We start from the raw sequence: 18,457 nt of genomic DNA, 5'->3' as shown, positions 1-18,457 counted from the left end.
GTCAAATACACCCTTTTTTTTACAATTCTCGGGCCGGACTTTGTCGCACGAAAAGTACCCCTTTACCGGACATTTTGGTAACACGCATGCGGTCATTTCGACCCCGGAGGGGGGGGGGGGGGGGCGGGGGAAGGGGAAGGGAAAGGGGACAGGAGAGGGAGATGGAAAGGGGAAGAGAAGGGGAAGGGGAAGCCGGGACGGAAAGGGGAAGGGAAAGCTAGGGCCGAGAAGGAAATCAAGTGGGAATTCTTTTCATCATTCCACTCCCTCTCTATCTATAATTATATTTTCTGTGAAAAAATGCAAATTAATATGAATATGCATAATTTTTTAACCGGTTTTTCAACTGGTATTTCTATTGGTTTTCATATTGAATCTACGGGTTTTAACTGGTATCAGTTTATCAGTTGAGACTTGAGACCAGTTCAAACCAGTAGATACCAGTTGGAAATACTTTCCGGTATCAACTGGTATCAACTGGAATTTCGACCTTGGATATTTCTTTCTCGTGCAACAATGAAACTCGTCACAAATACAAATCAATAGTATAATATTAAACAATGCGTGGAACCATGCGAGGCATTGTTACCCGATCGTTACATTTATTTCATTTTCATAATAACTTGATCGCGTTCAACTCAAATTCCTGACGCTCTGTGTTATTACTTCCTAGTATGCTCTTCATGCATATGTCCGCCTGTTTGGAACGTGGAGTCGACATTTGAGATCTATCCTACTTTCTGAACTCAAGCAAGTATTCTCAGATTTGACAAAAGCCGGACAGTATTCTGAGTTTGGCTGGAATTATTATTCATAAGTTTTACGTTTAAAGTCTCGCCCGTATCGCAACTTAAACCATGCACCGCTGTCGAATTTTAGCACACGGTCTAGTAATAGGACTATATTCATCGTTAGACTTGCAGTTGAGGGATTACGTCGAAATAAGCCGCAGTGCACCTGAACTCAAGGAGGGGATGGCCTACTGCTTAACGTAAGTAGTTTATACCATTTCATATTTTGAAAAAACAATCCATATTGTATTAGATTAGAAGTCATAGAATCAGACCGCTTTAAGTCAGGGTTGTCAATCCTCCCGCATTTGGAGGGAGTCTCACACGCTCATTCTCCCGCCGTCCCACCACGCCACCACGCCACCACGCCCTTCCCACCGCTCTCCAGCTTCGATGCACTCCAGCAAAGCAGAGCCATGGAGCTGCTTACGTGCTGAGAGGGATCATGCAATTGCACACAGTACAAACATCGCACACAGTTGCACGCTAATGTACTCAATGAATACAAAGTGGTTGATCGGAAAGTTTGAGAGTAGACTTACGATTTGAATTTTCAAAGAATTTTTTCTAACATTGGTAAGTTGAAAAGATTGTACTTTACTGCTATTTAGGTGTCATCAATAAAACTCAGTTAAGTTTTGTACAGTGGTGTTTGAAATGTTGAGATTCAACTGAGGTCGTCTGAACAGTTTTTAATACACAAAAAATATACTAATGCTGCTATGTGTGCTTCGATGTATAGAATCTCTTTTTTTTTATTTATCTATTTATTTTTTTGAGGGGGGGGGGGGTGTTGAGTAAAAAAGAGAGTAAAAAACGATTTTATTTTTAGTGCTCATTACCCCCCCCCCCCCCCCCAATTGACCCCCAAAATTGCATAGGAACTCCCTCGAAGCAGTTCCCCAAATTTGACAGCGCAAAAACAGCAACAACCAGAACAACTGTTACAATACAATTTGCAACCTGTTTATTGTAATATGTTATTTTTCTAGCACCTCTTTGTGATGCTTGTGAATGGTGTGAAGATCCTTGAGGATAGTTGTTGCATCAAAATTCAATATACATGTAGTTTGAACTAGAGTTAATCTATGTACCTTAACTAGCTGTGGTTCGAACATAATATCATGATTATGTTCTGATGTAGTGTTTCAAAGGTTATGTTGTGCTCAAAAGTTTCTCTTTCTTCAATGTGAATACAGGGGGGTGTTTCATAAAGCTGTTCGTAAAGTCACGCATGACTTTACGAATGTCTTGTATATGAAGTGCCAGATAGGATGCCCAAAGATTTTCCTGATGTTTTAACAAAGTGTGACTATATTTCCAAAAACCTCAATTAAATTATGGCCAAAAAATATACTTTGCATTGAATATGTTTGTTATGATAAGAATGTTAATGTACATCTGCACAGTTCAACTTTAGTTGATGCAGTTAATAATGATTGAGCATCACATTTGGCTTTTCATATTTAAGTCATTCGTAAAGTCATGCGTAACTTTACAAACTCTTGATGAAACGCCCCCCAGTTAGTTCAAGAATTTCTGTGGTGAAATATAGGAGCATGTGTCACACAACCCAATTTTTCCTCACATTTTGTAGGAGGTATTTATATATCATGGAATATATATCATGGAATACCCAAACTAAAGTCTGTTTCATATGTGCTTTATTTTTTGTTTAGGTGTTTGGTCTGACTCTGACTGTATTAGTCAGTTGGTGGCAGTATATATTGAGGCCGAGGGGTCATGCAGTGGTGAAGTGGAGCAAGAGCGTGAGTTAGAGGGGGCAAGAGGGACATAGATTCTTTTTTTTTTTTTTTTTAATTTTTTTTACGGGGGAGGGGGGGGGGGGTTTCTCATGATGTGTGTGCTCATGATGTGTGTTAGATGTGTGTTTAGGGGGGAGGGGCAGTATGGATATGTCTTTGTCACGTTTGCTCTGTCTGCATTTTTCATCAAAAGTTGCATTAAGTGTGAAAGATGGTTAATAATCAGGGGAAGAAGATGGTCCCGTTCTCATCTCTGTTGGCATCCCCTTTTCCCCTTTTTCTACTATTTTCTCGTTCCTTTTTTTTAGTTATGCATTTTTAAATTCAATTACTCATTATTCCTAACTATTATTTGAGGGGTCCACAATTATACAAGCATTGCTTTTTAAGTTGACCCGTCCGTTTCCAATATGTATTCCTTAATCTTTGTAAATGATTATAGTTGATTTGTAAATGTTTGTTGGAAACAAAAATGAAATCGACAATGAAATTGAAATTAAAAAGGTAAATCTTCATATCGGTATATTATTATTGGCCAATTATTCCATCATAAATTTGCCTTTCCATGCTAACCTATTTAAAGCTGGATGTATTGATCATCCAAAATGAGCTGAATGGGTTGAATGTAACTTGATTACAACCCTAATCCTAGTACTAACCCTTCCCCCTTCCCTGACCCCAACCCTAATTCATAAACATGGACGGTGAATTATTCTGCAGTTAAGCCCCAATGGATGGTAAATTCAACTGATATTATTAATAAAATGCTACTCCCAACCCCTTTATGTCCACCTGAAGCATATGATAGTGTGTATGTAGTTCAATGGTTCAGATTCATGGTGGTACGGCAAGACTTCAAGAATCATTTGTTCATGTTGACTGTTAAATAAGAAATTGAGTAAAAGCCATAAGTTAGAAAACATTGCAAAAATATTTTACAATGCGTGCCCGCCTTGTGTGGTGCTTCCAGATGGTAAAATTGGTTTGAAGTTGTAACTCATTCGTTTGATCAAGTGCCAATTTTAAGGGCCCTTTGGGGAATCTGGCGGGCCCTAAGGAGCAGAAAATTTGTCTGTCGTGATGTTTTTTGTAGTTGCCTGTGCCTTTTCAACAGTCGTTTACCTAGACATGATGCTTTAGATAGTTGATGACCAAAGAGAAGCTAAACTGACTGACATGACATCATAGTGCATAAATTTCAATTTTAGATTCTTTAGAATTCGGCATTCATGGATGACCAGTTGGGAACAATTAATAGCCCCAATGTCATTTACAAAAATCACACTCTCTTAAATGTCAAAGAAAGAAGAGTGCTCTGCTTAACAATACAAGTGGTGTATCCCTTTTTACAGCCAACATCAAATTCTGTAGAACTTTGCAGGAATTATGAATATGCCACGTACATGTTTTATCTGTGTAAATGAATGTTAGCAACTGTCCTAGAAATCAAATTATGCAAGGAAACTCGTTTCTTTTCTAGACTTCACTGTTAGACACTATTGAGTGACTGAATAACTTCTTTTTTCTTTGGAAATAACATACATAAAATGAGCTGAAAAGGGTACATGAGCATTTGTCTACATCAATAACCCACTTCTTGTAATGGCCAAATTTAAACACATTTTCAAGCCCTTTCGTTTTGAGGGAAGTTTTAAATTAGTATTCTTTCAAATGCCGTTGGAATTTAACCTATTCATCTTTTTTAGCTTGCAAATGGGACAGTTGGCAATTTTTCACTTTTTACCCTGCATCTTATTCTAATTTAATGCACACTCCATGGCAGCAACACCATAACAAATATGGTATGATTTTAACAAAGAATTAACACACTTTATAATGATAATAAAGCGATGATTATGCCATGATAAGAGAGCTACAATCGTTCCAGCTTGAGTTTACAAACTTGTTTAGGGGTATATACATGTATATATATATATATAGAGAGAGAGAGAGAGAGAGAGAGAGAAAGAGAGAGAGAGAGAGAAAGAGAGAGAGAGAGAGAGAAAGAGAGACACATACAGACAGACAGAGAGAGAGAGAGACAGACAGACAGACAGAGAGAATTTAACTTTTATCATAATTATGATTAATAGAGCTTGATCCCAGTTTACAAAATAGCAGGTAGGACTGCAGGCCTAATAACAAATTAAATGTATATGTTTTAACCACAATAACAGCTTTCCTTCATTTTACAATGAATTGATACGTTTAACATGTACATTTTATCTCTTTTCTTGTCATTAGGTTATGAACACCAGTTAACCAGAAGCTTGATTCCTAAACGAATCCAACATGCCTGTTTCACTTGGTGAATGGCGGGTGCGGATAGGAAGATTCATACATTGGGTCAGGGAAGACGTTTTAAGAGAGCAAAAAGAAAAGTTATTGAAGGAGAGAATCCGGCGACTCAAGTTATTGCAAAAGAGGCTTCTTGAAAAGAAGGAAAAATCAGAAAATGAATGCGAGTCCAAGCCAAACGACTTGAGTGTGAAAGTGGACAATACCCTAAATGAATCTGATATTAATAATGACACCACAAATGATTCTCACAAAGAGGACAGCGGTACCACTCAAACAGAATCTGCCACAAATCATAAGAGCAATGGAACTCACTCTACATTCCCTTTTTTCTTCAACCTGTTACTGTTGTTCTCTTTATTGGTATCCTTGATGTTCTTCTTTGTCGTTGATTTTTCTGATTTGCTAGAGAGTTCCAAGCCTTGGCTGAACTGGGGTGGTGAATCTACCTGGAGGAGTACATGTCTTATAATAATCATTATGTGCAGCAGTTTAGCCTACTTTCTTTTGTCATACGTAATAACAAACAATGAGGACTTGCAAGATAATCAGGTGCTAGTTAGGGATGAGAAGGCAAAAGCTGAATCTACTACCAAAGCGAACAACACTACAACTGGAACTACCTTCAGATCGAACATTAAGGAAAATAACACCCAAAGTGAAGCTATCTTCAAAGAAAACAGCAAATCTACCATCACAGTCAACAACACTCAGACTGAAACTATCATTGGAAACAACAACACTCTAACTGAATCCAGACTCAAAGAAAAGAACACTACAATTGAATCTACCAAAGAATGCAACAACTTTCCAATGAATGGTACCATCAAAGAGAAAAATACTACAACTGAATTAACTACATGTATAAGAGAGAACAGCACTCTACCTGAATCTACAATTAAAGACAACATCCCTCCAAAAGAATGTCATATCGACACTCCCTCTACCATGACAGACAAACCCTCAAAGAGAAATACAGCAAAGAGAAAACCTTTAAAATTAAAGGGAAAAACCACCGTAGAGAAAAAAGGTGCAACTAAATCTACCTACAAATCAAGCAACACTATAACTGAATCTACCATCGAAGCAAACAACTCCCCAAATGGATCTGCCATCAAAGACAACTCTAAAACTGAATCTACCATGAAAGCCATCAACACTCCTTCTACAATCAAAGACAAATCATCAAAGAGAAAAATATCAAGGAGAAAAAGCGCCAAAGACCAAAATATCGCAACTGAATCTCACATTGAAGGGACCACCACTACAATTGGATCTACCATCAAAGGCAGCAACACCTCAACCAAATCTGCTATCAAAGACATCAAATCTCCAACTGAATCTACCATGAAAAAGAACAACTCTACAGCTAAATCTGTCAATAAAGGCAGCAACTCTACAACTGAATGTACCATCACAAACAGCAACACTCCAACTAAATCTACCATTAAAGAGAACAACCCTTCATCTGAATCTACCATCAAGGAGAAAAACAATCCAACTGAATCTACCATCGAAGTCCACAACACTACAGCTGAAGGAACCGTCAATTGCAACAACACTACAACTGAATCAAGCATCAAAGACTACAACACTCTCATTGAACTTGGCATCAAAGACAACACCTCTACAATTCAATGTAACATCAAAGAGAATGACACTCGGACTGAATCTCCAATCAAAGGCAACATCTCAACAAGTGAATCTACTATCAAAGACAGCAACACTACAAATAAATCTGCTATTAAAGAGAACAACACTCCATCTATAACTCCTACTGAAGAGAACAACAATCAACCCAAGAAAGTGAACATCGCGCAGGCAGAATATACCATAAGATCCGGAATCCAAAAGGTACGTATGAGGTAATATTATTCAACTCTGATTTCATTCAACAGTCTTGAGATAGGTGTACAATTTTTCTTTTTAAACAACAAAAACATCTGTATCGCCCAATGCCACACCAAATACATGTATGCAGGCATAATGTGTAGAAATGCATGTATACAATTCTTAACTTCTACACTTAATATTCTAGTACTGAAAACTTGTATTAGATCAGACAAACTTTTGTTTTCTACCATAAAATTGTATTGATATTTTGTTTTCTATACATCTATATTCATATTTAGTTTCTTCAGTTACAATTGACGTATGAGCACATATTCATTGTAGATTTATTTAGCTTATCCACAAACTTTTAAAGGCACTATCTGACGGAAAACAGGGTATTTCGAGGCAGATTTCAAGCCGCCTGAAAGGAACTACTGATGATCCTGTCATGCAAGAGAGCACCTGCCTCCCTGAGATGATCCTGATAAAGGCTGGAGATGTAGAGCTAAATCCAGGTCCATTCGACAGGTAGACATCTTGCTCTTCCCTTCTTTTTCTTTTCTTAGTTGAAGGGTGAGGGGCAGTACTTAAGACATCTAATGATTTGTTATCTTTCCATTTTTCTTGGTGATTTACCACAATCCAAAAAAGTTTCATATGTTAACCACAAATGTCCATACACTCTGGAATACCAGTTTGTTTACATCTCATCGAATGAAAAGTGATTCTTTACATTCTAATAGATCCAATTAAAACATAACGTCAAACAAATGTTCATCAATGGAAAATCGAAGGAAATGAAAAAGAGGTACATGTATATGTGTATATGGGAAAAGCTCTATATAGATACATTGTTATTATTATCCTTAAAATCCAGCCGAAAGCACCTGGCCTTTCAACCATGCCAAATTGCCATATCAATTTGAAAATGCGTTAAAATTGGAACACTCAATGGTAGAAAACATTGTCACTAAAAGACCTGAGTGGATCCTACTTGGACTCGTATAAAAGATTGTTCAAGTTTCCAGAGATCATTCCCACGTCTATATAATATAACTATCGATAGCAGAGTAAAACCATCCACTATTAAACACTAGTTAGGCCAGTTATGCCTGGATTACATTAACCCCGGGCGCTGTACGATAAATAAATCTACAATTTTTCGTGCGATTTTTAGGTCATTGTTGGAGGCTACGGGCTACGATGTTTGTGTTTACATTATCTACGAGCATCGTGCCATTTTTTGTATTGGCCGCAGAGCCCCGCGGAGCCTGTGAATCCATACGAAAATTCACGGCCACCTCCTGCCTCCGTACTGAGGCCGCACGGAAAGGGGGATACGGGCAGGATACGGGCTCCGTAGACTAATCGCAGGCCAAATGTAATCCAGGCAATACTACTCGTTGGTGAATATAACGCTTTGATACACTGCTCTGCGATTATGTTCATTCTTCCGCATGTTTATTTTTCTAGAGTACTTATCATTTCCCATTTCTTAAACAGATCAGCAGACATACAAGAACAAATGTGTGTTATCTTCCCAATTTCTTATTTACTCAGATCAGCGAATATTCAAGAACAAGAACTGTTAAACCTGGCTTACGATGTACCTCCATCAAAATACACAGAGCTGTGCATTGGACTTGGTATATCGTACAATCGGAGCCAAACCATTCTTGACAGAAATCTCTTAGATTCCACAAGATCACTGAATGCGGTTTTCTTTGAGTGGAAGGACAGACAGAGAGATGGCACAAATTGTCGTCAAGTTATTACTGCGACGCTCCGTGGTGTTAACCTGGATGCACTCGGTGACAAAATGTCGAGAGGTAAAGTTATTGTTTATTTGAAATGCACTTTAAAGACTTTTTCTGGACATTTAATATTGTTCTATATCAATTCATTAATTTACGTTCATTAGTCATGCATTATTGTCATTCCTTGGGGGGGGGGGGGGGATACTATATGAACTGACAAATTGTTGAAGGTAACTGTTATAAGCAGAAATGCAATGCAAATGTAATTGAAAATAAGTATTTGGCTGAATTGGTATGGAGATTTTTCATTTGAGAAAAAACAACATGATTATACAATTATTTTTCCAACAGGTGGTTATCTCCCGCAAGAAGCAGCTCCGACTGGTAAGCAAGTATTATTTTGTTAAGGCATTGAAAATTTCACTTTTAATTCCTGATAACTCAAATGCGCTGGGTTTAAATACATTCATTTTAAATGTTGGCAGTATATGCAGCACTATAGTTTGTCTCGAATCAGTGATAATTAATTCATGATTAGACTTTTTTGGTTTTTCAGAAGTAGGCTGAGAACTGAACCGGTGTATAATTGTTATTTAATCGCTGAATGTACAGGGGTCTATTTACGTACCAGTAATCAGGTGTTGGATGAAATACAGAAAAAAAGTAGAGTTCACTCAGAAAGTTTGCATTTCAAATTTTCTTTATTTGTTAGCTTCATTCCGATTTTGTCCTAACACTAGATCACTTGATACTAAAACCATCATAAATTTTATTTTGCGATTAGACTATTATAAACAGGAAAACAGAAAACAAAATCGTAGCTTTGCACTCTGAAAATTTGAATGAACCTGTAGAGCACAGTCATGTATTATATTATAAACATGTGAAATATTTTTTCTTTATCCCTTTATTAACCTTATCAAAGAAATGATATTAATAATAATAATGAATAATTATAAGCATTTCTATAGCGCCGTCTATCTAGAAATTCTATTCCGAGGCGCATTAATTATTACCCTGTTTCCTTGAGTAAATTTTAAAATTGATCTGTACACTATTGAAACAGAAAAAAATTGAACTGCGTATGCGTAAATGAAAAAGCACACAAAACATATGTTGGTTGGTGCATACAGAATAGACAAATAATGCGTCATTTAAAAGATTATTATTATTTTCTCCCCTAGCATCCGTCGCGAGTGAAAAAGTTCATCTCACATCTGAACAGGTTACCCGTTGTGCTGATGACTTCAAAACTTTCTACCGAACACGGTTATGCAAGATCAAGACAGACCCACTTGACTTCAGCTTAGTTCTAGAATTTGAAAAGATTTACACTGACTTAGTTCTTCTTAGAAACGAACAGGGAACAACGAAGAAGATACCCTTAGACTACAAGGAACTTCTCAAAACAATGGTAAACGGGGAATTACCAAAACGTCTAATGGTTGAAGGTGAAGGAGGAGCAGGTAAAACTACATTTTGTTCCAAGATGGCATGGGACTGGACGAATGGAGCTGATGATTTTCAAGAGTTTGTCTGGGTTCTTGTTATTCCTCTGCGTGACATCGAAAGGAATCAAACAGTAGGGGATATCGCAAAGACATATCTCTCAGATAGTAACTCGGTACAACCACACCAGATCGACGAATACATATTGGCTAATCCCACAAAGGTATTCATTATATTTGATGGGCTGGATGAGCACGACGATGATGTTGTCAAACAAGAGAACGACATTGCTAAGATAATCAGGTCGGAAAAGTTCAAAGAATGCAGGGTCCTCGTTACAACACGACCTTGGAAAGCAGACCAAATAAAATCAAATGCAAATTTTAGGAGAACATATGCTTTTATTGGGGTGGCCGGATTTGATAAAGAACATATTTCAATTTATATCAATAAATATTTTTCGGATGACTCTCAGGCAAGTCAAGATTTGATCAAACTCATTAAAGACAATGATGTAATTAAAGAAAACATGGCTCCCTTCCCAATTTATATTGCAATGCTTTGTATTTTGTGGCGGGATTCTGATAGCAAGAAACGGGAATTAATTTGCAGGCTGAAGACATTTTCTCAGTTGTTCCAAGAAATCATCATATCCCTTAAAGACCACTACGTTTCCAAAAAGGTCACAGATCTTGATACGGAAACTGTAACTCGATCTTATGAACAGCTCGGCTTGTTTTTCACACAAATTGGGAAAATTGCATTATCTGGAGTCATGGACAAGAAATTGGTGTATGCCAAAAAGGATTTCAGTTCATGTAAAGAAGCAATGGAGACATGTTGTAGAGTTGGAGTACTAAGCCAAGAAAACCGATTAGTTCCTAGACAAGATAGACATCAAAACATGACAATTCCTGTAACAGTAAGTGTCTTCTTCCCTCATAAGTTGTTTCAGGAATACCTTGCTGGCATGTATCTTGCCTCTCGTTTTGAGTCTGAACACGAGCAGTATGAAAAGGCAATGAATGATGTGATTAAGAGAGCAGCAGAGTTCCGCTACCTTCTATACTTTACTGCATCTCAAACAAAGAAAGTGGCCATTGATATTTCTAACAGGCTAATTAACAGAAACTATAACATGAACACCAATTTCCTTGTGGATGTCACCTTCGAAGCATACGATGAAGATGCGGTAAAATTGGTCGGACAGCACATTTTTGCGAAACAAAAGTCACTACAAATCGACGACAAGATGTCAGCGCATACTGTGTCTGGGTATTTCCGCATCATGGATAAGATAACAATGGTGAGAATTTAATATTTGCTAAAAATGTCGCAAGTGACAAACCAACACTATTAATTGTGACATGATATATTGGACATCCCATTTTGATATGTGAATGATTCATTTTCAGGGATTTAGTTCTTGGAGAAATAATTTTGCCATAGATAAATTTTTGTGGTTGTATCCATGCTTTCAGAATGGCGTACTGACACAATCAAAGAAATGCAACATACCCCTTTATAGGTATAAAATTATTCATTTTTGTCTCGCCTGCGTAGCAAAAAGCGAGACATAGGCGCTGCTTTTCCGGTGACGGCGACGGTGACGGCGGCGGCGGCGACGGCGGCGTCAACATCAAAAACTTAAACTAAGGTTAAGTTTTTGAATTTTTGATATAATTTTGAAAGTATAAGTTCTTAGTCAATAAAACTTTGACTATATGGTAATCAAGTATCCCCAATTATGTGAGTAGAATTTCAGATCACAAAGTTAAGGTCAAAGGTCATTTCAGGTCAACAGACTTGGACTATGTTGTAGCATCATCATCAAAAACTTAACCTAAGGTTAAGTTTTTGAATTTTTGATATAATTTTGAAAGTATAAGTTCTTAGTCAATGAAACTTGAACTATAGGGTTATCAAGTCTCCCCAATCATGTGAGTAGAATTTCAGGTCACTAAGTTTAGGTCAAAGGTCATTTAAGGTCAACAAACTTAGACTTTTTTGTGGCATCAACATCAAGATTTTCAAAATGCTTCTTCTTCGTTATTTTTCAACCGATTTTGATTCTGATTGTTTCATATGATAGGGCTAGGAGGGGGATTTAAATTTCTACACAGAATTTTGAAATTGTTCTCCATTAATTAATTATGGTAATTTATGCAAATTTATTCCAAAAATAACAAAAATTGCTTCTTTTCCCTCATTTCTTGACCGATTTTGATTTGGTTTGCTTTATCTGGTAGAGCTAAATTTGGAACACTAAACTTCTACACAGAATTGTGAGATTTTGTTCCATTGATTATTTATGGTACTTTATGCAAATGAAATGAAATTATGTCCCTTCCAGGGCATCAAATTTTTATTTTTTGACCACTTCAAAAGTGTACCACATGAAATTCACGATATTTGTTGTTGCGAGATGCGGATGAGCGCTACGTCATTGACGTTCTGGTTTATCATATTGAATTGCGTTGTGCAGGCGAGACCGCCGAGAGCGTTTCCCTTGTTCATGGATGAAATTAATAAGGAAAAAAATCCATATGCTTCTTTCAAGTTTTAGTATATTGAACCTCTGATTGTCACAAATGTTACAATGATTCTTATAATTAATTATTGCAAATATAATCAGGTGTACAGAATCTATATGAACACCTTTTGTTACATCTATAGGAAACTCTTACGTTGAGTAGAAGATCATGGGGTCCGACAGTTTCCCGTGACCTAGCAGACGTTATCTGCTCGTCTACATCATTGACAGCATTAGAACTCAGTGGCACTGCGCTTCATGACAACTTCTATGACACCCTGGAGAATAAAGTCAAGACGTCAAAGGTATGGAGAATCCTCACAGAGAGTATGAATGAGGCAAAGTGGGGAAGACTGAGGATTATATGAATAGGAGGGATGGGGAGGGGGGGGGGGTAGCAAGACATCATTTTTTTAAACAGAAACTAAGATACCACTAACTGCGCTCTCCAGACATTCTTACAATGTCTTAGTTGGTCAAAGCTTTACAATATCTTTCTATTTAATTATCCGCATTTGAAAAATAAGGAGACTATGATATAGTGGTGGAATCGATCAGAAAAGGTTGATCATCTAGCATATAAGTATTGGTGTGTACTGCAAGGTTCTGGAATCGTCAAAATGATAAGAAATTTGGCCCAGTCTTCGTAAAGTTACAAGCACTGTACACAGAAAGATGTATATGGGACTACGCACACCATGTGCGACACATGCGTTTATCTCTCACACACCAATAGATAAACTAATTTACCAAATATATCAATTAGTAGGCGGTTTCCCGGCAAAATTTTTATCATCATGTATTAGTCAAAACATACTCTTTCACATGATTGGTAATAAGAGCTTCCATTTCATTTTTTGAAATTGGGGCGTTTCCAATACGGGTCTTTACCTTTAAGAACTCTGACGATATATGTACCTGATTTTCTTACAAGACGATGGGAATTAATTCTTTTCATACCCCTACCAGACCCTTTATACAGGACATTTCTTTCAAAACTGAGAGAAGTTATGTAAAATACTGCAAGGAGTGGTGTCAATTCTGGGGCACTGGGAGAAACATACCCAGTGCACAGGACTTTTTTCTTTGGGGGTGAGGGGGGGGGGGGGGGGGGGGGTGTCTGCCATCCTTTCGCCGAGAAATTTCAGAAAAAATTAGAAACGTATGTATTTTTAATTTTATATTTGTTTTTAATGTGTCCCCTACGTCTTCACCTGGGTACGTCTTCACGTCTTCGACACCTAGAAAATTGCTAATTATTTCATAAATCTCTATGAACAGTAAATTATTATACATCCTATGAAAGAGTGCTTTATCCCCAATCATTTAGTATCATTTTTGTATGGCATGTGTTCACGCTTGGATGAACAGGAGGCATTGTTTGCGAGAGTGCAAAAATCGACGTGCGCCAAAGTTGCTTATGTGATGTTTGAATAAAACAATTGGGTTTGGGTATTAATTCGGTCATTGCAGATTCAAATAACATCCCTAACAAAATGTATCAAGCCATACATATCAAATATCGAATATCAAATATCAACGAACATTTGTGCGCGAGTGCGTGTGTGTGTGTGTGTGAGAGACTTTGCTTCTGCAAAAAGCATATGAAATCTATCTCATTTGATACATTCAATTCATTCTCTCACTTTAATCCCAACATATTACATACTGTAGGCATCACTTTGGCGCAAGTCGATTTTTGCACTCTCGCAAAAAATGCCTCCTGTTCATCCAAGCATGAACACATACCACACAAAAATGATACCAAATGATTTGGGATAAAACGCTCTTTCATAAGATGTTTAATAATTTACTGTTCATAGATGATTTTTAAAATAATTAGCAATTTTCTAGGTGTAAACTTTTTTTTGACTCGCACGGTATAGCCGAGGCATCATTTTGCGACTGCGCGCAGGTCATGGGGTTCATTGTGTATGCAAATATAGCTTGATGTGATCACATCATTAGAACCGGTGGACGAATTACCATCAAACTCAGAACATGTGTGTATATTATTAGAGAAAGATTGCAAACTGTAAATGTACTGATGTTCATACAAATTCATTTTTGAGCATCCAATTTAGTACTTCGTTCATTCAACTGAATTAGCCAAAATTCTCTAAAGGTTATTGTTTCATTTGAATGCTCGAGATTACCTTTCCACAAGTGCCGATGAATTTGAATGAATCTTGGTACATGCGCTAGACGGAATGAATTGGAAAGTCTGATATGCTAAATTGAATGAACATTTTTATCTAAACAACTGAAAAAATAGTAATTGGAAATTGTCTGGAGAAACCTATGGTATATAATATTATATGATATCATATGACGTCACATTTTATGACATTTTATCATACATAACAAAGTTGGGGTTTGTAGAGCTGCAAAAATTGTCAACTAACTATTGTAAATTGCGCTAAAAAATGATAAATAAATCAACCAAACAAAAAATGGAAAACAAGGAAATATTCATAAAGTATCGTGTTAATGTATTGATTTTAAGATCTTTTCATATACTCATTTAATGGCATGTTCATTTTGCTTATCCATCTGATATCACACATTTAGGAAATTGCAGAGAGTGATAATGTTTCTCTTACCTTTAATAATTTGTGGGGAGTTTTCGTTGATTCTGTTTGGATCTAAAAGGTTGTAATTCCACTACTAATTTTCTGCTCGCCCAGCGTTTAGAATAGTTACTGATCTACCTGCAAAGTTAAAGAAAGAGCGGTTCTTGTTAGAGAAAACAGCATATCAAATCAGACGAAATGATCATAAATCGACCAGAATCCGGCTGGTGGGCACCAAGTTGCGACTAGAAAGTAGAGAAAAGGGAACAGCAATGGCATGGAGGCAAGTGGTTGATTAAAGTAAAAAAAAAAATGCTTTAAGCATATGTCAAACAGAATTCACTGAAGAAACGAAAACACCTTACATTTCGACATTGTAAGATTAATGAAACTGTCCTGAAATGAGGACTTACATGAGCCATAATTATGTCAGGAGGCTAAGGACCGATTTTTTTTCTTTCTTTTCTTGTTTTTGCCTTCGGAGAAAATAAATCGGAATAAGTCTTCCTCAGAAAAGAAAATAGACAGGTGTGAATGTTTGTTCTACATAATGTATGCCAGTTCGAAATACCTGGAGACGAGTACATAAGAAGTGAATATTAATGCTGTGTATATACTGAATCGGTTTTGTGCGGTTTTTTGTTTGTTTCCTGTTATAAATATGAACGAGATTTCGAGTACCTATGACTTGTGAGGCGCTAAACTTCAATCGAATCTTATAGGACGACTCAGCATTTAATGTCAAGCAGACAAGCACCCACGGCACTGGAGAAATGAATAATACATTGTCCTTATTTGAGAATACTATACAAAATGACTGTCAAGAATTTGAATTCTCTGGATTTTTGTTTTTTTTCATTTTAAAAGTAAATACTGAATTTCTTGTTTGTCAGTGCTGAAAGAAATGACTTTATTCATTTAATGTATTGAATTGGTTCTTTCGTAAAAAAAGCGATGTGTATCGATACAGCACTATTCTTTTTGTTAAGTGATAATATATATATATATTTTGGAAAGATATGAGATCATATAAATTGATTTCTCTTTATGCTGTGAAGCACCAGTAATACTATAAAATTTCGAATAAGGTACCAAGTATTGCAAATCTGAATGTGAGTGTTTAAATTTGATATATCTTTGATTTTCTAATGTAATCAATATATCAGGGTAAAGTAAAACAATCAGCAACTTCTGTGACATAGATCAAGATCATAAAATAGTACCCATCATTTGCTCGTGTTATATATATAATATACAACTTATGCGTTTAGTACTTATTGGTGTTCCTATTGGATGGATGCCTAAAAACTGATGTTGAGTACTAGTATATGTCTATTACATAATCTGCTAAAGATTTACATGTAATAAGAATAGATATAAGAGCATTTTTAAAGATCTTTTTCCTTGTTATTATGGATGCATGTAAGAAAAATGACAAATCTTCTTGAACGAAGCTGAATGTTCTGTTCTCTTGTACCTCCGGAAAAAGGTACGAAGAGAAATTGATTCTTATTAAAAAAAATTAAAAATGCTGTCTCTTTCAAAGAGAAGACGGTATTTAATCAATAGTTTTAATCATTTGAAAGGAACGTGTTCTACACAGATTAATTCTTTTTTGAAGATATCAGAATATTGATGTGAGACTTATGAAAGGCAAGAGACCATACAGTTTTCTTGTTCTTTAATTCTCGGAAGCAGTTCCACTGTATAATTTTAAATACGTTGATAATCATTATAAATCCGAATATGGAGGTTAATATTTTAATTATCTTTGTTTTTATATCTTGTTATCCAAAGCCAGGTTAAAGGAATATTACATAGCAATGTATATACACGTATGATACGAATTAAGACTATGATCAAGGGCTAGTCGTTTCCGCAAAAGTACTACGGTCAAGCTATCGATCGTTTTATTATATTTGGCCTCTTCTGTGAAAGGGGAGTTTGTGTTTAGGTTGACCGTGTGAATCATAGGAGGTCGCACATTTGTAAATATGTAAAATAATTAAGTGTATACATTTCCCGGACTTAACAAAAGTTATCATACAATAAGCAGGATTGTGTGTGATTATTTTAAGCCGGTGTGCCTTCTTTTCAAGGGGGAAACGTTTGATACATTTTCCCTCTTAGTTGGATTGGTGGGGTTTCGGGGATCCACAGCAAATATGTGGTCACCTGTGGCTTTCTTAGTATTGCGTCTTGTCTCGCTATCAGAGACATATGTGTTTTTGTTTTGTAGTTTCGTTTGTGCTAGACATCGCTGTAATTGCAATGACGAACCTTCGTCATTGCCTTGTTTTCGTTCACATTCTTCTTATTAATATTCTTACTTCTTCTTTGCAATGACGACCTTCGTCATTGCCTTGTTTTCGTTCACATTCTGCCCCATTAATATTCTCCTTTTCCTCCTTTTCCTTTTCCTTATCGTCAGGAAATCGCATTCGTTTTGCACGTAATGTTTGTTATTCCTAGTTAGGTGCTTTTCTCATGTCCTTTTCCTTTCACATTTCATAGGCATAGTCTCTAACATCCCTTCAAGGTCACTACATTCTTCGATTTTCGAAATCACTCATGCATAACCGTCCAGGCGCCATTTTGTCCGTTTCTGGTCCATTTTAAGGCCTTTCTTTCTTCCTTCCTATCTCCACTATCCTAGATCCTACACATTTCTAACAAATTCCTCTAGATAGTCCAAGAGATGTTCTTTTATCTGCGACGTATAACCTGCCCTTCAAAATGCCATCTTCATACTCAAAATTCAAATCTGAAACCGACTCCGTCAACTATCTCTCAAATTCTTGAAAAATTGACACCTAAATAATCTAAAACTGCCATAACTTTCTCATATAAATTCCGTTTTGTATTTAAATCTCACAGTATCCTTATCTCATAATTGCACATAGCCATGCCAAATTTCACGCTCCAATGACTTTGCACAACATAAATAGCGCCCTCTAAAGTTCTGGGAATTGGCTTTCTCTCTGTGGCCGTATCTCCATAATGGCTTGGCAAACCCGTACCCTTTTTTGGATTTAGATACTTGAAGATATGCCCTTTCCAGCCATATACAAAATTATATACCCTATCACTGACCAAATTTGAGAAAATTGCCCTCCAAATTCGCCATTTTCAAGAAAATTCCAAAATAACTTCAACTTGCTCTAAAATTACGATCCTTTGACCTACGTCAATAAAACTTGGCACACACATGTATTTATATACGTGACAACTGTCCGCAAAGTTTGGTAAAATTTGATTATGTCAGCGCAAAGTTATCTCAAAAAATGATGTATTTACTATGCATTGCGTGATAGCGCGTTAAATGCGTGCAATACATTGCGCGAAGATAACAATGGTGTCAAACTGACCGCAATGAAGTGCCCTTTCGAATGATACCAAGTATAGTATATGTTCACACAGAAAATTGTGAATAAATCGCATTTGAACAAAGATCACT

General features: G+C 36.6%; 1 protein-coding gene across 1 annotated transcript; it reads left to right on the top strand.

The window, feature by feature from the left end:
- Window positions 1-5,335: 5,335 nt before the first annotated feature.
- Window positions 5,336-6,724, top strand: LOC115921836 (flocculation protein FLO11-like). The gene has a single exon (XM_030980078.1). The coding sequence runs from the start codon at window positions 5,336-5,338 to the stop codon at window positions 6,722-6,724; it is 1,389 nt and encodes a 462-aa protein (XP_030835938.1).
- Window positions 6,725-18,457: the final 11,733 nt, after the last annotated feature.

The sequence above is a fragment of the Strongylocentrotus purpuratus genome, unplaced genomic scaffold (assembly GCF_000002235.5).
Source record: "Strongylocentrotus purpuratus isolate Spur 01 unplaced genomic scaffold, Spur_5.0 spur5_scaffold_10, whole genome shotgun sequence".
Taxonomy (NCBI): domain Eukaryota; kingdom Metazoa; phylum Echinodermata; class Echinoidea; order Camarodonta; family Strongylocentrotidae; genus Strongylocentrotus; species Strongylocentrotus purpuratus.
The sequence above is the reverse complement of the archived record's forward strand: the minus strand, read 5'-3'. Positions and strand labels throughout refer to the sequence as shown.